This window comes from Melanotaenia boesemani, chromosome 4 (genome assembly GCF_017639745.1).
Source record: "Melanotaenia boesemani isolate fMelBoe1 chromosome 4, fMelBoe1.pri, whole genome shotgun sequence".
NCBI classification, from domain to species: Eukaryota; Metazoa; Chordata; class Actinopteri; order Atheriniformes; family Melanotaeniidae; genus Melanotaenia; species Melanotaenia boesemani.
The window spans coordinates 27,329,951-27,351,815 of NC_055685.1; the positions used below are offsets into that span (position 1 = coordinate 27,329,951).

General features: G+C 37.6%; 1 protein-coding gene across 2 annotated transcripts; it reads left to right on the forward strand.

The window, feature by feature from the left end:
* Positions 1 to 966: 966 nt before the first annotated feature.
* On the forward strand, positions 967 to 19,743 carry tmod1 (tropomodulin 1). 2 transcript variants are annotated; one of them, XM_041982199.1, is made up of 13 exons: positions 967 to 1,283; positions 4,849 to 4,896; positions 5,078 to 5,134; positions 5,382 to 5,518; positions 9,396 to 9,552; positions 11,418 to 11,534; positions 12,781 to 12,870; positions 13,758 to 13,888; positions 15,220 to 15,327; positions 15,457 to 15,600; positions 15,886 to 16,030; positions 16,761 to 16,860; positions 18,109 to 19,743. In XM_041982199.1, the coding sequence occupies exons 4-13, from the start codon at positions 5,396 to 5,398 to the stop codon at positions 18,125 to 18,127; spliced, it is 1,134 nt and encodes a 377-aa protein (XP_041838133.1). In that variant the 5' UTR covers positions 967 to 1,283; positions 4,849 to 4,896; positions 5,078 to 5,134; positions 5,382 to 5,395; the 3' UTR covers positions 18,128 to 19,743. The 2 variants fall into 2 exon arrangements, with proteins under 2 accessions (XP_041838133.1, XP_041838134.1); XM_041982200.1 differs by lacking the exon at positions 16,761 to 16,860 and having other exon boundaries at positions 970 to 1,283.
* The last annotated feature ends 2,122 nt before the right edge of the window (positions 19,744 to 21,865 follow it).

The window sequence follows — 21,865 nt, forward strand, 5'->3', positions numbered from 1 at the left end:
TCACTGCTCCAACAGCTTTCACCACAGGTAGATTCACTGCAAGTTTTTGCACAAAATGCATGACTCAAAAACAAAGCTGAACAAAACCTTACCAACTGTGTCCCCCAATTTTGATAGGTTCCACACAGCAGAAGTCTGATTTGCACGTCTAATTAGGTTCTGTCACACATTGTACAACTTCTGTTCTGCAATCTTTAAATGTTTTTTTAGATGTACAGTTAGAGTTAAAATTTTGGATCCACTCTCCCATTAAATCCAATGGGAAAGTATGTCCAAGCTTTTGACTTGTAGCATATATTGTAGAGAGATTCAGCCCAACAGTGACCTGGGATCCTTGAATGCTCTCTACAGATTTGGAGGTACCACAGCACATACTAACTGCTCTGCATGTTGGGAATGGTGCAACCCCCACCTTTTGAAATTGGCTCATGGAGATGCTCATCCAGTTGGACCATGGGTGTCAAACTGTTCCTTAAGGACTGCTATCCTCCAGGTTTTTGTTGTTTCCCTGCTCCAGTGCACCTAACTAAAATTAACGAGTCATTGTGATGAAGCTGACAAGAAGCTTTTGGATTCGTTTGCCCAACTTGAAACAAACCAGCTTGATTTGTTTTAGTGATGAACTGTGTTTTAAATGTTCTTTGTGTTACTATAATCAAAGTTTTGTGGGCCACTTTTTTCCAAAGAAGGCATGGCAGCAGACTGGATATTGTGTAGCATATTTTACAGAATTTATAAATGTAAAGCTTTCCCTGAAAATGGTGCAAAGTGTTGGTGTATTTGACATCCTCGCAAATCAGAGCATTTGCATCGTACATAAAACCCAGAGAATGAAAAACTTAAAAGTATTTATTACTGTAGGTTTTGTACAGGATGAACGTCTGTGTCCGATAATGGAAGTAGACTCGCTTCATGACGTCACTGGAGTGACAGAGCAGCCGCATGCTGGGGGAGGAAGAGAGTAGAGGAGGAGGAGGATCTCTCCCAATAAGTTTACTTTGTCCTTTGCGGGAGATGAGATTCAGCCTCTTCGAGCCCAAGGAGAAACGATCGGGGTCGGGAGATGAAGTTGTGTTCACGCTGAAATCTGTAGGATTCGGGACCGTCTGCAGTCATGGACGATTCAGAGTAGCAGAGTTCTGTTGGATTCTGGGTTCGTGCGCTTGCGGCTGAGCGGACCTCGCATTGCGACTCCACGCGGCTCTGAGGGAAACCATATCTGGTCAAAGTATTCGTTGCTGTCACCCAGCAGGGCCGACTGTCTATTAATAGCGCTGGAGGAGGTACGTAAATTAATGCAAAAATTACAGTGTGCGGACAGTGCAGAAGTCAAACGACTGAGGACTGACTTTCCAGTTGATCATTTGGAATTTACATAGCTAGAATAAGTTGCATTGAGAGTGAATAGCGTTTCGGTTTGAAAGCTGAAATGCTCTTGAATATTGTTTAAATGTTCATAGATCATGTATTTAGGAGGTGTCTGTCATGAAACAAGGTATTCCTAACACCAAAGTCTTTTAGAGAATACTATTTTAGTCATAATAATCATTGGCATAAGCAGACTGTTACACTACTCTATAAAATAAATTGCACTGTATTAATAGCCTTCGATTTAGCTTTTCTATCCCTCATCTTGATTGTTGGCTTATGCTGCATGTTGTTTATCTAAAACATGCATATTCACCTCTTGGTTTATTAACGTATCACATTAGCAAGTGATGACATTTTGACCTCTGCAAAGTACACAAATAGCCTGACCTCAGGTTCAGCACAGCAAGTGGGCTGTGATGCTTTTTCACTGTACAGATAATGATATATGACCCTTTACTGGTATCCAAAGTGGAGGGGGAATAACACAACTGCAGACACAGATGGGTTCGGTGTCCTCAAAGAAATGAAGGACGGCTTAATTTAACAGTTTGGGAAAAGTTGCCGGTGGGCTTTCACAGTTTAATATATCATCTCACTGAAAAGCTTAAATCTCCCAAATGAAATGGAAGTTTTTTGCAGTCACAGCAGAAACCCACACACACACCCACACACACACACACTATCCTTTTGTGTGGATATGTACATGACTGGTTGGGAGACGCCAGTTGTCTCTCAGCTGTTTTCTGCTGGGCCATTTTTTTAGAAATTCAGAAAGCAATTTCTCTGCAGTATAACTGAAATCTTGACACTAAGTGGCAAAATAAGTCCAGTAAGTTTCCATGGATTCATAGTAGTGTAAAAGACATTAAAAAAAATCTGGTCCTTATGGGGACTTCAAATTAAGTAAGCACACCCTCAGATGAATAACAACACATGACATGTAACACTATGCCATTAAAAAGAAAAAGACCTAAAAGTTTAGAACAAAGTTCCATGGACAGATGACACTAATGTGATGTTTAGCCATAATATACTAACAACTACCTCACGTTTGTTGAAAACCAAGCACAGCATATCACTGCAAACCACTCATACCAAATACGAAGCAGTGGTGGAGTGGGGTGATGATTTGGGCTTGTTTTGCAGCTAGATGACTTTCACTTTGTGTTTAAGCCACTACGAACTCCTCTCTACACCTAAATATTGTTTACAGAGTCAAAGGTGAGGCCATCTTTCATGACACAATTGGGTCATGACAATGGGTCAACAAGACAATGGTGCCAAACGCTGCAGCAAATCAACAACAGAATGGCTGAAAAAGGCAAGAAACAAGATGTTGCAGTGATCCAGTTCCAGCTCAGAGCTCAGCCTAACAGAAATGTTTTGGTGGGACCTTGAGTGAACTGTGTACAAAGAAATAAATGCCAACCTCAAAGAACTGATGCCATGTAATGATGCAGAAATTTCTCCACAATGTCACACAGAAAATAATCCCTTCAAGTTATTTCTGCTTAAATGTGATTCTACACACTACTGAACCATTTAGTGTGCTTATTCTTTCACACAGTGCTTCTCCTAAATTGGCTTAGTGTTTGTAGAGTAATGATGTTTTTACATCATTTAAGACCTGTTAAGAGCCATTTATTTTACTATTTATTTATTATCTCCTGACACATCAAACCCAAAATTTGAAAGAGAGGGCTTTTTATTTTTATTTTTTTACTTTTAGCACATGGATATAGCATAAAATAACTACTGTTGTCCCATAATGCAGATTTGTCTTTAACATTTTAGGTGATATGTAATGACTGGAGTTACATTACTATTTTGTTAGATGTAGACAGCTGGAGATGTTGGGCTCAAGTAAAGTCAGCTGAACGTCCACGCTCTCTGACAACATTTAGAAGGAAGTAATCTATTTAAACATCTTAAAGTCACTGTCGTCTCACTTCCTGCTCTGTTTCACATGCTGATTTATTGGCTCTAAGTGGTTTCAGCCACTTGGAGTGCAAGTTTTATAGAAAAAAGAACCTCATAGATGTTTTTGTTTACCTTGATAAACATTTTACAGTTAAAAACTTTTAAATTTAATGGTGTTATACCAGAAGAGTTATCATGTAAATTTCTCATTTTTAGTGAAGTTATTCTTCGAGGACTGACTGGGCCCTGCTTTAGAGGGCAGAAGCCACTTCAGATTTCTTGGATACGTTCAGGCTCAGGTCATCTTTAGTTTTCTGCTCTGTAACTGTCCTCTAACCAAGCAGAAGCTTGCAGAAACTATAAAATCTTTTGAAGGTCTGTTTGATATCATCTTACAGTACACTTGTAATGTTATTTGGAGTTCAGCCCAGTTCTTGATCTCAGGTTTTGGAAACTTGTTCTGCCACGAATGTTAGACAAAGCAGAACAAAAGAACAAAATAAAAGAATGGCAAACTTGATCCCACTACCTAGTAGTGCTTAGGAGCATAACAAGTGTTTGTTTTTGTAAAATAATGACCTTTTTTTTTTTTTTTTTTTGGTTAATTTTAGAATATTCTCAAACTTTGATGCAGGCTTTGAAATGTTCTAGATAGCGCTGTCATGACATTCATCAGTAGTAGCTCAGCACATCTCTAACCCTGACTCAGCACTTAAACACAGCTCTTATGCAGAGTATTTGGTGTTGTGATCCACATATGATCCACTGTAGTTTAGACTTCATCAGACAGACAGACAGAATTTAAGAGAAAAACTTAAAAAACGTAAAAGAAAACAACAAAACTGCCATCTTTGAAAGAAAACTTTCACATTATTTAGCAAATTGCAAACTCATAATAACATGATGTGTTACACCTCGTTATTGTTTAATTATAGCAATGCCAAAATGCAAAAGTGAAAAGCTTCATAAACCCTACTGTAGCTGTGAACATTTATGTAAAAGCAGAAGTTTTGCTTGAGCTTGTTTATCTGGGAAAAGTCAAAAAGAAATTTCCAAACTTTTTAGAGTCCATCATCCTACAGTAAGAAAGATTATTCACTAGTAAGTTGCTAATCTTTCCCGGAGCAGACATCCCTGCGAGTTCACTCAAAGGTTAGACTGTTCAGTGCCCAGAAAAACTGCAAAAAACCCAGTTCATGACAGAACAATCTGGAAAAGGAGAAAGCTTCTTCTCTTTGAAAAGGAAATGGCAGCGTGGCTTAGATTGGAACAACTCACCAGACTTCTGAAGCTATGTCCTTTGGTCAGATGAAACCAAAATGGAAAGCTTTGCTGTAATATACAGCACCACACTTGGTGTTTGGTGAAAAGCAAACAGCAAATCAGCACAAACATTTCAAACAATCTGTTAAACATACTAGTTCAGATTTAATGATTTGGGCTTGCGTTGCAACCACAGGAACTGAACACCATGTAGTTGTTGTGTTAATAAAATCTGCTGCTGTCTGATTATGAGAACTATTTATCACATTTCACACACACCTTTCCGTCTTTCAGGTGTGCTGCCTTTGCTGTTATCTTACCCCTGAGGTGGGGATCAGTGGGGTGAGTAAACTCATAGAAACACCAAACAATGTTAATGTTTTGTACATCTGCGTATTTCTTTTTCATTTACATTCCACTGTTAAACTTTTGTTTAACAGTGGAATGTAAGCCTGTTACTCTATCATTAAGTTTTATCATTGCTGTCTTGGTTGCTTCCATCAACAGATATTTTTTTCCTCAGATTTCCAGACTCCTGATCACCTTCATCTGGTCTTTCTCATTTGGAAGGGTTATTAAGGTGAGGCAGCTGTTTGAATCTCTTTCTGTTCATTTCTTATATCACGAGAAACTTGAGGAATAGCAGACCAATAAACTGTGTTCTGTTAGGATTCTTATTTTTGTTGTATTTACGGTAATCTTTGCCATAATTCTTCCAGCTATTCAATAGCACTTTTTTGTAATGTAATGCTCTCCTCTTTAATAGAATTTGTCAGCAGTTCTGTTTTCATTCTATGTTTTGTGAAACACACCATCCATTTTTCCAGGCGTGCTGTGCATAATGTCGGTAATGAAAAAGGAGATGGAGAAGTACAGGGACATAGACGAGGACGAGCTCCTGAAGAAACTCTCAGAAGAGGAGTTGCAGCGGTTAGAGGATGAATTAGAGGAGCTTGATCCTGATGTAAGTTTATAACACAGAAGTCCATAAGCAGGAGTTTCTGTCAGTATGTTGGTTCCAGTGGAGAGTTATGGGGTCATGCAGGCCTAATGGATCCCTTAATGTAATGCACTGCAGTCTATTAAACTTACTGCAGCCTCATTGTGTTTTCATTTCACTGCTTTTAGCTGGTAATATTTGTTTGTTTGTTTTTTTAACTAATACACAGGTGCAATAAATGTAAAATGCATAGGGACATAATTACGAGAGAATGGATTTAACATGGATTGTGTTTTATTTTTAACATTAATACTGCAGGTGCACATGCTTTGAATGTTGTGTGCAGTTAGTGGTCATATGGTTTACTTCAGTGGTTTCCAAACTTTTTGAGCCAAGACCCCCAAGACCAAGGCACCCCCCACCCCCACACCAATAAAGAGGTGGGGGGGTGTAATAAAGAGGGCAAGGTGGTTTTTGGTGGATTTGGTTAATCGCTTTAACAAAGCACATACCAATCTACCAATGGATCCAAGAACCTACATGTTCAAAATCAGCTTCTTTCATGAGTTATTATCAGCTAAATGCACATCATTACACAACAAAGTGGATAATTATCCTGTGGCATTAACATGCAAATAGCATTTACATTATGTATTTGACTGACTAATGACCAATTAGACTTATTTTATTAATTTTACTGTGAAGAAGCTAAATTTTCTGCAGAACGATCCCATGTATTTGCATCCTTTATATCATACCTGTTTTCTCAGTTGCCCTCAGCCAGATGATACGGCAGCCTGAGAAGCAGGTTGGTGCAGTTCTGCAAGAGCTTCTTTCCCCACTGCTATTAGACTTTATTATTTATTTATTTTCTAATTAAACCTTTATTTAACCAGATTGAAAAAATCTCATTGAGATGGAGATCTCTTGTTTAGGGGTGACCTGGTCAAGAGGTCAGCAGCACATGTCTTTAATTAATTTACTGGGTTACCTTGCATCAAATATGAGTGAATTAAAGAAAAAAAGTGCTTATGAAGGAAAGTAAAATTAATACCACCAAAACTGGTTTAGGGTTAGGGTTAGGGTATAGTATAATACAGCTGGTTAGTCGTTGCTGTTCACTACAGTATTTCTCATTTTGGGTTGTGCTGACTTTTGTTGATCTCTTAGATGTTTTTATTTCTGTGTTTGCTGAGAGAACACTCAGTGATTCATCAAGAGCCAGGGTGCCGACAGCAGCTGTAATAGCTTTCAGATGAATGTCTAACTGCACATAAAGTGACTGGAGTCCCTGTAAGTGCCAAAGGGATGACTGGAAGGGTATAATACTGTGTGTGTGTGTGAGTGTGTCTCTGTCTCTGTGTGTGTTAGTGAGACCGATGGCAGTGGTGAGCAACTGCAGGGGCTCCATGACGTAAACAGAAGAAGGCGGTACATATGTGTGCGTGCTTCTCTAGTTTGTGCCTGTTCATGAGCGTCACCTGTTACACAACAGTAAAGTGCCCATTTGCTTCGAAACGTCCTGGAAGCAAGGCATCCAACATCAGTTCCAGTAAAACCTCTGACATGTCTCGCACTGGATAGAAAAACACATCCGCCAGCTGTACTGTGACTGTTGAAAACTAAATTAATCAAGAGTTAGAGTCAGGAGAACATTTTGTCTTTGTGCACACATTACTACACAGTTACACACTTTAACTTGGACTGGGTCGTCATGTTTACTTCTTCTAAGATGACATGGTCCCCTCCTTGAGGCACTTAGGCAAAGAGTTGAAGTCATTAAAAGGGCATAAACTCAGTTGGTCAGTCAGCTCTATTAAAAGATGGAAAACAATGAAAACATTATGCTTTGGGCAGTCTGTACCCATCCAGTTATGCAGGTAAATGAAGATAATCACATTTATCTTAAATAACTGCAATAACACAATTATATAAATTGTGACAGGTTTAGTCATTAGTACCATAAACCTGTGGTTCTCAAACCTTTTGAGCCACAACCCCAAGATAACATATTTTTGGCTGATCTGGTGACCCACTGAAATTATCTTGGGAACCACGTGGGGGCTGGGACTGCTTTAATAAAGTACTCTTTACTTTTGTACTAGTCTAACTGCAGAAATAAAGATGTTGCATGATTGACTTACCAGCTAACTATGGTCTTAACAGTTTGTTGTCAAAATGGGTAGCTATAAGCTTTGACAAGCACTGAACTGCTGGCACATATTTTCATGAACATCATCTTATGTGCCAAGTGCTAATTAATAGATTTCATTTGCTCCCCCACTGATTACAACTAGGTTGCAGAGAAGAAGAGAGACTCTGAATGCTGTTTGAAATAACACATCCTGACTCCGACCTGTCATCTGCAGCAAAGTGGAGATGGGGTACTTCTTAATTTTTTGGACTTGGAGGGGTCTGATGGTAAAATGTTGAGTGAGATTTTGAAAACTTTTTATTGAGATGTTAATAATAAAACTTGGAATCTGTCAGTAAAGGTAGAGAAGCTGAAGGACAGCAGAGTGAGACAGACAGCTCAATATTGAGGCCTCTGGGTGCTGAGAACAGAGATAAGATATAGAGCTATAAGTAGCACCTAAGAGCATGGTTTTAAATGTTACTTTAGGTTGAAAATAACCTGGTGAGCAGTAATGGTCTGGGAAACTTCTTCTTGTCATGTTGGACGGGAGCATAGACCAGTATATGAGAGTAAATGTTTGCCAGCACATATGCTCCACCACCACCATTTATATATCTATCTCAATTTGCATAAATATTAACAATGTTGCTGCACATTAGAATTAAAATTTCTGCTTCTTCAGTCTGACATTTTTCACTGTAATTGTGGAAAAAAACAAATGTTATGCCGAAAGCTAATCTTTGCATCCTGCAGTATTTTCACTCTCTTTTTGTAATGATCCACCTCTGTCCTTTAAATACTAAAGGACTCATGAGAGTTCCCCTCACAGCAATATTCAAACCAGGAGGAAAAGAAAATCCATCACCTAGATGTACAACATCTTGGTTTAGTCTTAAAATGAAATGTAGAATTAATTTTAATCTAATTAAAACGAACGAAATTTTCATCACATGGTTGCTCAAAAATACATTTATATTTCAGGATATTTGGTTTATTTTTTTAATATAATTTATATAATTTTTTTTACAAATTCTAAACACCACAAATTTTACTTCTAAATAATTTATAACAAGACAAGTCTACAATCATGTTAACATCTTAATACAAACTTGCCCAACAGAGAAAACATTTTCCCCCTAATTTTTCATTGATGTTCTGGCCATTAGGACCAAAATAGTTTCCAGAAAGAACCAGATGCCAGTTGAAAAACACCTTGTGCTTAAGCAAAGAACCAAATATACTTAAAAGAAGAGTAGAACTAATGCTGTGGTGAAAAGATTTGTCAGTGCGCTACTGAGTGACTGGTTATTTCTGATCAGAGCAGACCCAAAATTGCATGAATTACAGATACATTATGAAATGATCTTGTCCCAGTCTTCAATCTTTTGTTTGTTTCAGTTGGTGGAAAGAACAGCATGATAGAAAAGCAATCACTGTCTTATCTTGCTGGCATGCTGAGTGATTAAGTTTGCAGACACAACAAACCAGTAGGTATTTGACATGACCTGCTGTTGCTGCTATAAGGAATTATCCTTCTTCAGTGGATGCATGTACCAAACTTGAAGTTAATGCCTTTATTAGTTGTCAAAACATCTCCCTAAAAGACAATTTTCTCCCACTGATCATGACAGCAGACAGAAGGTTAGGACATCACCAAGATTCATCCTTGAAAGAGGAAGCAAAAATGATTTCTTTTCCAGTGTACCATACATACTGCCATATATTTCAGTCTTGTAAATTATGTCACTTCCCATCTTTGTCTAGAATGCATTGTTGCCTGCCGGGCTCCGGCAGAAGGACCAGACCAAGAAAGCACCAACAGGAACATTTCAGAGAGACAACCTCCTGGCCCATCTGGAGAAACAAGCCAAAGAGCATCCTGACAAAGAAGACCTGGTACCCTACACTGGGGAAAAGAGAGGTAGGAAATGGCATTTTCTTTCAGGAGACTTGTGTGAACTGGGTAATCAGGTTATTCTTTTTATATTTGACTTTTTCTTCAAGATTCAAAGTATATTTAATGGAAAAACACATTTCTTTGGATTTTTTTAATTAGATAAAATAAAACCTTTGAAGATGTCACTCTGGTCTGAGGAAACCTATAGCAGGTTTTTTGCACTTATGTATTTTAATAAGCAAAATGATAAGTTGGTCATTTGAATAAATAACCTGTAAATGAACTAAAAATTTAGTTAGGTACATGTTGAAAAACAGTCTTTTCAGTGTTGGTTCACTCTGGATTCTCTAAATGTTGCAAACAACCAAGTCATCTACAGCAGTAAAAACTAAATGGGTTTTAGATTTCTCAGGAGCTCTTTGACATGCCTCAGTTGCTTAAGTCTTCCCTTCATCAGGTCCTTTGAGGTCTATCAGCTGACGAGCACCTGCCTAGTGTGGACACAAAAGTGTGTGGGTGTGTGTGTGTGTGTATGTGTGATGGATGGCGAGCGATGCCAGAAATCTATATGTGAAACTTTAGAAGGTCTTTCAGCCTTTAGTTTCATAATGCTCTTGTTTATTCTCAGTTTCTGTATGTAAAACTGAAGGTGGGGAAGCTACTCATAAAGCCCACTTTGCTTGTCTCAACTCTCCTGGTGTGTTTCACAGAGCTGTAAAATTGTAAAACACAGTGTGGACACAGGTGACTTGCAGCTCATCTCCTGCCAGCTGGTGTTTTATATGAAGGTCAGAAAGGGTCTGAAACTTAAGGAGCAGACCACAAAATCACAGACATACCAAACCTATATATGTAAAGACATAAATCTCTTGGTCTTTACAGTCAGTCAGATAAAGTGACAACAGCTTGTAGTCAGATGAGACATGAAGGGACACTCACCTTAATGGAAGCACATACAAGAAAATCTAAAATGACCTTTTGTGGTGCAAACATAAAAACAAAGGACCTGCACTAAAGCATAGGTCACAGAATATAAGCAGGGATGTAAAAGAAAAAAAAGAAGAAGGAATAATAATAAAATTCTTTAGCACATTATTTAACCAAAGTGCAGGTATGAAGCGGCATGGGTGAATGACACCGTGCTTAGAATCTTTCTTATATATAATGTTCAGATTGCTTGAGAGTAAAAAACTAGAGTTGTTTCTGGTCTGAAGGTGCATGTCTTGGCCAATGTTGTAATGCCTACCAGAGGGCAACGGTTCAAAGAGGAACAGTTCAACATCCTTGACGTTGGTGATGCTGCTGATGTAGCTGAGGAAACGGTGTCCTTCAGAGCCAGCATGGGCAGCCAAAGATTTATAGTCCCAACAATGCTGTAGAACCTCAGTATGGGAGCCCGCATACCACACCGACATGCAGTACTGCATGTCAGGAGGTTCTCTAGTTTCCTAGTAGAACACCACTAAAAGCTGATTTACCTCATAAGCCAGTGATTCCCAACCCTGATCCTCAGGATCCACTCCCCTGGCTGAAATGAATGGCTCCTTAACAGACTTGCAAAGAACTTGATGTGGAGGTCCATTAACGCGGATCGGGTGTGATGGAGTAGTAAAACCTCTAAAACATGTGGGGCAGTGGGTCCTGAGGACCAGGATTGAGAAACACAGTTTTAAGATCTCTCAGGAAGAAAAAGGCACTCTCAGGAAGTGCAGTATTTGCTGTGCTCTTTTCATAGTTGCACAGGTATTTAAGGACATGAAGACCCCCAGGAACATAGAAAGTCTTCCTTCTTTCCATGTATACTCCAGTCACACAAGATGGACTTATAGAACTCCAAAGAAACACATACTGTTTCTTGAGTTTATGAAACATGTGCCCTGATGCCACAGGGAAAGCCTGGGTGCCTAAGAAGATGGTGGACCCAATCATAGAGAGTGTGACTCTGGAGCCAGAGCTGGAGGAAGCCCTGGCCAGTGCTACAGATGCAGAACTCTGTGATATTGCAGGTAATGCATCTTTACACACATCTGCTTGCAGTACAGTCATATGAATTAGAATACATGCAAAAGACTTATCCGTGTTCTTCTACTAATATTTTTAATTAAAATAAAATATAGATTATTTCTTAACTAATTCTCAACTTTTAATCAGTGTAAACACATCATCATGACTTCAACTCAACTTTTTATGGTCTAATATTTCTCCATCTAACTCATGTCCATTTCCTTTAGTGCTCCTTTATTTTCATTCACCATTCCTCCTTCATTTCTCCATCAGTTTCTCCATTTTCTCCTCCTCTCCTACTGCTGTTGGATCTCTCTGTCCATTAGCTGAACACCTTCCAGGGTACCTGTTGTCATACCATGTTTGCATGGAACCATTGTGGTTTTGCCATTATGTGGAAAGATGACATTGTGAAATCCTTAGTGATGCACTTGCATACCATTTACTGCTCTTGCAATGCACAGAACTTTTAATCATAATAAACCCTGGTACTCTAATAAGTATATGTTGCAAGCATTTAGTGTATGGACAAAAAAGTCTGGGTGGTTTTTGCTGACATGATTGGTCTTAATGTTCCAAGTTCCAAACTATGGATTGTTAAAGATGACATGCTCAGTTTTTGCACACTCCTACTTACTAACTGATTAATAATCTAACAATAATGCTATTAAGAACAAAAATTATAGTAAAAATGCTTTTGAAGTACAAAGCTCTTGGTTTGTTGACCATAAAACACTCCCAACTCTTGAAGTGCTGTAATTCATCTTAAGTAACTGAATAGTGTGATGATCTGTTAGATGAACAAACAAGACAGCATTTGGATAAATTGCTTTATTTATACATTTCATCATTCATAGACTAACTGCTTATTCATATTTCAGACTAACCGCTGTTACTGCACATCACAGATATGTTGGCCTCACACATTCTGTCTTATTATAGTGTAAGATGTAGAAGGTGAAGTGCTGCATTGATCTGCAGGCAGCTGAATACAAGCAGAGGTTGTAGCTGCAGGAATTAAAACTAACTCATGGCATTAGTTAAACCTCTGGATCTTAGGTCATATAGATGTTCCACTGTGAAAACCTACCATGTTAGGCTTGATTTGCTTGTGCTGCTGCAAGTGCTTTTGTGACCATGGCGTTATACTGTTTGCAGCTTGACAGCACCTGAATTAGACTCTCGGCTTATTCGGAAGTTCATTCTTCTTATTTTCATTCTGTTCTGATTCTGACTTACTGTTTCCAGCCATTTTGGGCATGCACACCCTGATGAGTAACCAGCAGTACTATGAAGCCCTGGCCAGCAGCAACATAGTCAACAAGCAAGGCCTTAACAGTACGTAAACCTCACACACACACACTTGTATACTGGATTGTTATCTCATAAAATCTGGTCTTCTTGACATAGCCACAAGTACATGAGGAGCGTGGATTTTTCAGAAACAAGTAAAATACCCAAAACAAAGCCAATGACTCAGCACGTATAAACAAAATATCTCCTAATTTAAGAAAAATGTCGAAGCTGTCATGCTGGCATAGAAAAGGTCCCCTTTGCTAAAAAGATTTGAATCAAACTTTTTTTGCACTTGCTATATGCTCAAATATAGTAGCACGTGTTAAAAATAAGCAGACTTAAACACCTGAAGCTCTTTAAGAAATATAGTGTCTGCCAATTCAACTGTTTACATGTGATGCTGTAAACTACCATAGAGCAAGTTCTTCTATCTTTCCATCACACGGATAGTCACTCATGTGTTAATGAGACACTGTTTATTTTGTGTGACGGCTCATCCGATGCATTGCTTTCCTCCTACAGAATGTACACAGTCTGCAACTGAGCGTGTGACAAATATAACTAGCACATAAAGATAGCCAGAACCACCTTTTTGTTTACTTTCCAGTTTTATTTAGTCTTTCTGGAGTTGTTTATCTTGTTTTCTCACAGAAATGCTCTGTTGATTAATTTTATTTAAAGAATAATTGAACTGAACACCATCTGTGGGAAAACATTTCCCTCCTATGATCAATAAAGAATCCTGTGCTTTGTTTGGCAAGAACTTCTCATGCAGGCAGATATGGTCAGACTCCCAAGCAATCAGTTATCCAGATAATGCTGTTTGCAGTGAAACTGGCAGACTGCTGAGTTTTTAATCAAGACATGTGTCAAGTGTTGAAAAGATGGCATGTTTATTTTAGAATTACTGTACTTGTGTTGTTTCCCAGGTGTGATCCAGTGCACCCAGTATAAACCTGTCCCTGATGAGGAGCCAAACTCCACTGACGTAGAGGATACGCTGATGAGAGTAAAGAGGAATGATCCTGACCTGGTGGAGGTCAATCTAAATAACATAAAAGTGAGAAAGTTGTGTTGCTTTGAGGATAAAAAGTTTAATTCTGTAACATACAGTAAATGGTGATCTGTTGGCAGAAATATAATAATTTGCTTTGTGTTGCCATCTATATAAGACATTTGCCTACGGTAACCTAGAACGGACAAGCTAAACACTGACTGAAGAGTCGCTTTTGCATTTTTAAAGCTCTTTGTGTTTATTCTACTTTTGGGGGAAGGGAGCAAATTAATTAAAGTTGTTTGTTGTAATCTGCAGTTTGTGCCACTAGGTGTCACTACACTCCACATACTGGGACTTAATAAAAAAAAAAAAAAAACTTATTGTAAATTAAAATAACAGACAACAACAGGGGTGTGATTTTACATATTACCATTAAACATCAATGTTTTCTAGATCTTTACGTGTCGTGAAAATGCAGTATCATGCTCAAAGGAATGTTTATTTTCATTTGGGTTTATGTAAAGTACTGTAAAAGTGTTTATTTTAATAGATAGAAGTTAGAACTATCACGTTTTTAAGAATCAGGGAAATTCTCATCTGAAACTAAACCTCGGAGGAGAAACTTTTAACCACCAAAGACAACTCCAACTGTAGAATTTTACAAGGGGTCAAAGAAATGTTATATGCAGTTATTTTTACACAATCATCTCTGAATAATTTGATTGTCTTGTCCCGCGGTTCTCATCCAAAAGAACAGTAGCTGCCCAAAATATCCAGCTGCTGATCACCTTTGACTGACAATTCTGCCAGTCTAATTCCAAAATACCAACTATAAATTAGTAAAAATCTATAACAATATAATGTAAAAATAAAACCCACAATACAACCTTTAAACTACTTTTTTGTTTTTAAGTTGTTTTAGAGGGTGAAGTTTTGCTTCTCTATAACCAATTTTTGGGTAGCTTTTAGCTTAGCTCTTGTCATAATTTCCTCTTAATCCTCCAAACTGGGAGCAGTCTTATTGATGTTTAAGGCAGGTAAGACACTGACTTCTAACTATTAATAATCTCATTTTAAAAAGTATCCCTTTAGTTTCCTTAAATAAGAACAAAGCTGCAGTTTTTCCCACATAAAAAATCAGTATTTAACGGAATGAAAGGTTTTCCATTAAAACACTTTAAACACTATCAAAATGACGTGTTTCATGCAACACAATATATGTGTTGTAATACATATGATAGGTCAATATTTCATAAACAAAATGAAGTTACTGGAAATTTGTAAAGTCGAGTGGTTGAAACTGAAGACAGAACTCTGAAATAAAAGAAAACTAGAAATTTAGACAATAAAAATACTTTGTCATCATTATAATAAATGTATTTTTTTGTACCCAGAATATCCCCATACCAACTCTGAAGGCATATGCTGAGGCTCTGATTAAAAACACTGTGGTTGAGAGGTTCAGCATCGTTGGAACCAGAAGCAATGACCCTGTAGCATTTGTAAGTTTTGTTTTGTTTTCATAATTTAATCTGGATGCAAAGATAAATTATAGAAGACATGTTGTCACTTTTGAGCAAATAATTCCAAAGTTATGTTTGAATAAGATGCAGAGTATGCTGTTTCCTCAGGCCCTGGCAGACATGCTGAAGGTAAACACGACGCTGAAGACTCTAAACGTTGAGTCCAACTTCATCACAGGAACTGGAATCCTGGCCCTCATTGAATCACTACAGAATAACAGCACACTACTTGAGCTCAAAATTGACAATCAGGTGCCGGCCGACAAACACAACCCACTGCGTGCAGATTCAGTTTACACAGGCTGTCGCCTCCACTATACGCTAATGCTCCTAGATTACATTCTGGTGTGTCATCCTGCATCCATGACTCACTTCTCATTGAGTTTTTATTACTTGTATTGCTTTAATGCTGTTCTTTGCCCTGCAGCTACATTTATCAATTTAAATATAAAAAGTAATCATCCACAGTAACAGTAAAACTGATAGTAACCAAACCTTGTTTACTTGCTTTAAACCTGATTCTTTTCCAAACTCCAGAGCCAGCCACTGGGAAACAAAGTGGAGATGGAGATAGCCAGCATGCTGGAGAAGAACACCACATTGTTGAAGTTTGGATATCATTTCACCCAACAGGGCCCACGTCTCCGGGGCTCCAACGCCATGATGAACAACAATGACTTGGGTGAGATTTACATCTGTGCATAAACTTGCTTGAAGGATTTTGTCTTAGAACAAATGTCTTTAAGCGGTATCCAAACCTTTAAAGCACATATTATGCATTGATAGAGTTGCTTCATTCTGCTCGAGTTGATTATGTAACTTGCAATTTTTCAGCTGTATTACATTTGGCAGCGTTAGTTGATATGTGCGCCAGTGCTGCTGACACCTTATCTTCACTATATCTCCCCGAGTTCCACTTAAATCAAAGTCTAATAAAAGAATTACAGTGATATCATCAGTTGGCAACTCAGGAGGACTCGCCAGAGAGCCCCAGCCAATGAAAACACTACCTTCTTAAGTTATGACATCAGCACTAAGAAAAGACTTGTGCATGAGAGAGAACATAATGTAACTAGCAAACAAAGTTTTCCCGCTCTCCACATGCACAGGCTTTTTGTGTAATTTCCCAATATGTTGAGTTCACTTTTTTCACTACAAGTTTTTGTAATATAGTACCAACAGACTTTTGCTGAGCTTCACATTTTTAGTTTGGTTTCAAGTAATTATAATATGATTAATTGACTGTTTTCACTCTTCGTAACGGTTTAAAGTTCATAATCATTCATTTGATTGCGGTTTGTTATCTATTTTGTCTCTTGTGGTTAAACAATATTCAGGTTTTGTGCTCCAAAGCAGTGTGTGTGTGTGAAAATTTTTTATATTTTTCTTTCAACCTCCCCCATATCTTCAAGCCCGGGTTGTCAGGTCGGAGTCAGACGGCTCTTTCACCCTCACTCTATCTGTTCCTGAGCTGGAGAGAGCCTTCGGAAAAAAATTCAAGTCCAAGACTAAGTAAAAAAGACAAAAACAACAAAAAAACGCAGCTAAATCTCAAACATGTTTGACTGTGCAGGCTTGCCTTTCTGCTGCCAACATCCAGACTGCGAGAACCGCTACCACCCCTGTCATACTGTGTCTCTTCTCTGCAGCATCAGCATTCACTTTCCTTCTTTTTATTCTTTCTGGTCTTGTCAAAGGTCACTCTTCAGTCCCCACTGCATTTCCTAAACAAACCCTAAGATCCACTGAACTCTGCTACTGAACCCCACCCCCCCTCCTCTAGGAAAAAAGAGAGATTACAGAAGTTAATACGAAATAAACAAAATAATAATTATCATTATTATTTAAAAGCAATAGGAAGCAAGTATGATTAAATCCCTCCCACCAACCCACAACAAAAGAACATTGCTTCTGTCATGCTGAAACACATCACAGAAGCAGAGGGCGAACCTGACACTGAGCTAAACACAAATCCCTCAGAGCTTTGGAAAGCAACATCCACTTCACTGCAGGCCTTTTCTTTTCTTTCTCTACAGCCTGAGTGTCCAGGATGTGGCTTCCAAAGCTGCAGAAATCTGTTGTTCCCTGCGTCGCTTTCCATGGCAAACGTTTGCCGTATTTTTAAAATTCCACCTCTTTGGATAATTTTCTTTTGCTGATCTTTCTTTCTGTCTTCTTGTTGTCTTGAGGAATTTGCTTCAGTCTGTTCAGACACAGTCTGTCCTCGATCCTTCTAAACACTGCTCTTTGCAACTTCAAAGCTGGATCATCCTCAGGAACCCTCATGAACCTCTGGGTTTATTCTTTGGAACATAAGTTTGTGGTTGTTTATTTGTTTTTTGTAAATGGAATAAACCACAGTAAAAACTAGTATAAACTGAAAAGAATGTATATCGAAGACACTTCTTTGAGCTTATTTTAAATGAGCCCAGATTAAATATATATATTATATATATATATATACATATATATATATATATATATATATATATATATATATTTCTGTGGTAAACTTTGAGTTGATCCAGCCCTGTTCTTATCAGTATTTTTTATCTTTTGTATTTTACTCCACTTTCTTGCTATTACTGTTTACTTTTAGAAAAAAGTAGTTGAACTTTTCATGTCTTACTTTTTGAAGACTCTTCCCTCTTCAGCTTGTGAATTGACTAGGCTGGCTTTGCTGTGCATCACATAACATAATTTATTTAATTCATTTTGTTTTTCTTACTCTTGTTACACTGAATTTTTTTCCATCTGCAGTAAGAAAGAGAAGGCTTGAAGGAGGACCCATCTTCCCAAAGTGTCGAACAAATGTGTAACCAGGGCTACCTTCAACTTCCTCCAACCTCACACCCACCAACAGTCCTCTACAAGTTCAAAGCTCTCAGTGCATGCAAGAAGTGAGATTAATACTGTAATTTTGTGCTCTGAAGGTAATATTTTCACTAAGCTCAAACAACAAAAACTGAAGCTGTTTTTATACTCTAACCAGGCAGCTCATCTGTTTTTGGGATCGTTTATCCTCAAGTGTCCTTAAAGAGGTCTGGTTTTGAGTGTAGGCCAATTGAAAAGGTGATGGTCAAGTTTTATCTTATTTACACTGATTTGAATAACTGACAATAATTATTATTGTCCTATATATGAGTTGTGTTTCCACTACTGCTGTTTCCAGCAATTCTGTCATTGTGATAAGGTCAATAAACAACACATTTTCTCTTTGTGGTAATGCCCCTTTTAAATGCCAACGACTATAAGAAGAGCTGCAATATTAAATGCTAATGCAGTTATAAAAATTGGATGTTACACGCATAAAGTAAGGTAAACCTGGCTACTGTGGGATATATGCACAATATATTTATTTAAGACAACAAGAGTCAAAGCCATTTAAGTAACTTTGATTAATTTTGTTTAATTGTGTAAGAAGTTTAGGGACAAAAAAAGTTTTTTTTAAATAACGAAATATTCTATGAATGGTCTAAAAAAAGGAGGGGAAGAAATTCTGACTACAAACATAACCCAAACAGCCTGCGATTATTTGAATGGATTTACATCAGACTTTTAACCAGGTCTGGTTTTTTTTATTGTTTGTGTTTGTTTATTTGTATTTACTGGAGCTAAAATGTTTGCTTTAATATTAAATGGTTGTTGCTGTACTTGTTGAGAACAAGTTTCATATTTAATGCATCAAAGGAGAAAACTCTTTTACAGCCCTCATATTACACAAATCCACCTATTTTAAATAAATTAATACAAACAAATAAAAAAGGTTTTCAAAACATGTTTAACCTTGACAGGCTTTTACTGAACCACTGAAGCACTTTTATCCAAGATTAATCCTATAATTGAATATTATGGAAATGTTATTGTGTGCCCTTTTAGACTCTTATAGCTTTATGTTGAATAAATGCTGCAGTTTACGTGGCAGTACTCAATGCCATTTCTTCTTATTTAACATCAACAGTGCAAAGAGTAAATGGCTGTCAAAATTAGAGCCCATGAAGATCCAGCTAGAAAAAATTTGTTTTCTCAAGATTAAACAGCTTTAAGAACCAGCCATGTCTCCCTGAAGTGAAGAGCTGTACCTGAGGAGTGTGTTTTAAAGGTTCAATAACCTGTTGAATGTTATTTCATTTCACTGCTTTGTTACAAACTTGTCAGTACTGAATGCATCATTCAACAAATAAGTAATTATGGATGTAAAGATTTGTAACTGAATGCTGAACATCCAAGAAAATTCAACTCCTTAAACTCAGTTTTTCTGTGTCCTACTCATTTCTTGACTTGTGTTTTCATTGTGATATTGTGGTGATTTTTTTCATTAAGTAGAACACTGTAGAAAATTTTTTGATTTTGTTGAAAGATTTTGTTTATGACTTTAATAAAGATTTAAAATTGTTTTTCATCTCCCATTTTGTCACATTTAGTTCCTTCATGTAGCCACAGCGACGCGCTGTGGCTACATGAAGGAACTGCAGTGTTGGGTTTGAGTTTCCTCTCACGTCCTCCTCGGTGCAACACTGATTTATAGCGGAAAACTTATAATTACAAAATGCAGTGATCAAAATATTCCCTTTCTTCATCAAGTTGTAGATGGCATTATATTTAACTGGCATAATATTGGCTTTAAATAATCTGATGAAAATTTATAAAATAGATAAATTTACATCCTACAAAAACGTAGAGCTCCCACCCGAAAAAAGGGACCTTATCACGTTATATTGCGATACTTTATTGTAAAAACGTGAAACGTATACGTTTCCGTTTTTAAAAATAAAACGTATTACGTTGTGGCGTGATAAGGTCCCAAAGTTATATTTGTATCCCAATAAAAATGATTTCTGCTGTGGTATTTCGAATAGTATTGTCTCCCACCCGATGCAGCCTCTTGTATATGGAAAGCCGTTTTATTCAATATATATATATATATATATATATATATATATATATATATATATATATATATATATATATATATATATATATATATATATATATATATATATTCTTAACATAACTCATTGAAAAATGTGTAAATACCCAGCCAGCATGCATGTCCCTGTGGGGCCCAGAAGGATTAAAAATGGGCTATTAGGGTACTGAGTGGGCATGGGTTTGAACTAGGCAAATTTTGTAGGACCCATATGGTTTCAGTTACATGGGTCCCATATGTGAAGCTCATGTGGGCTGGCTGTATGAGCCCTATAATGGATGTAGCTGGGCTTAGTGGGCATGGGCATAAACAGGACAAATTGAATTTTCTGCTTGCATGGAAAATTGCACTGCAGTACCGAATCAGCAATCATTACAGACAGGACTGCAGTCATACAAAAACAAAAAGTCTATAAATATCCATTAAAATATCAGCAAGACCATAAAATCCATCAAAACATATTTAAAAATGCGTACTCATCAAAAACTGTTGGAACTTCTAAACAAAAAGAAAAATAGCACCATGCTACAGATTGAGCAGTGTGATGGAGTGTGGAATAAATAAATGTTCATATTTATTCCTCCTGCAGAAAGGCACCCTTAAGCTTCTGCCTGATGGGAGGCGCTGATACTAATCATGGAGGTGTGTGAGAGGGATCTGCAGCCATCTTATTTTCGTCCAAGGGTGTGTGCAAACCAGCCATTAAAGAAACAGCTCTCTGCAGGTTGACCTACTACCTTGGAGCAGATGTTCAGCTGTTTCAGAATCCTGGAATACAGCTGGGCAGAGAGGTCACAGAGCCAACTGGACCTACATATTGCAGGATGCTTAGTATGGTGGTATTATTAAATTATAAACAAATTGGGCCCCAGCTGTCAGAACCAACTTGAAAACCATATGGGCAAACACAGGTGAGGCCACCGAAACTACAGTCAAACCCATGTGGGACCCTTATCTGCAGCCTGAATTTAACCTTTATGGGTCCCACATGGGGATGCTGGCTGGGGAGTTACTGCTGCCCTTTTTTCTGTTTTATCCTATTTTCGCTTGGATTATCCATTTTGGTCTGGCATGTGAATTTCCTCATTGTCAGATCAATAAAGTCTCATCTTATTAAAGCCAATATTTGACCAACTGGATCCAGAGTAAGGAAATTCTTCCAAATGTTTCTTTGGAAGTTCAAAAGAAAATTTCAGAGGCTTCCTACTGTTTTTATTTTTCATTCAATCAATCAAATCATTTCATGTTTGTGAACAAGGTTTTAAATTTTTATTGAATCTCAGGCAGAAACATACATGTTATCCTTTATTGCTGTTGCCATTCTGCATAATTCTCATCCAAACCAATACAGAACAATAAAGAACACTTTTTCTGTGAAACAAAATCAGTCATCAAACTGCAGTCACATCACAACATGTGAGTTTATTGAGGAAAAGAGGTCTTTTTGCCACAAATCTTCACTTGCAAAAAGACCAACCTTGTCCACTTGTGTACAGCTTGCTTCAAATGTCATTCAATACTTTATTCCTTCCCAAAGATCCTGATAATAATAGTATACATACTGTGAGTTCTGGTTTTATGGCTAAA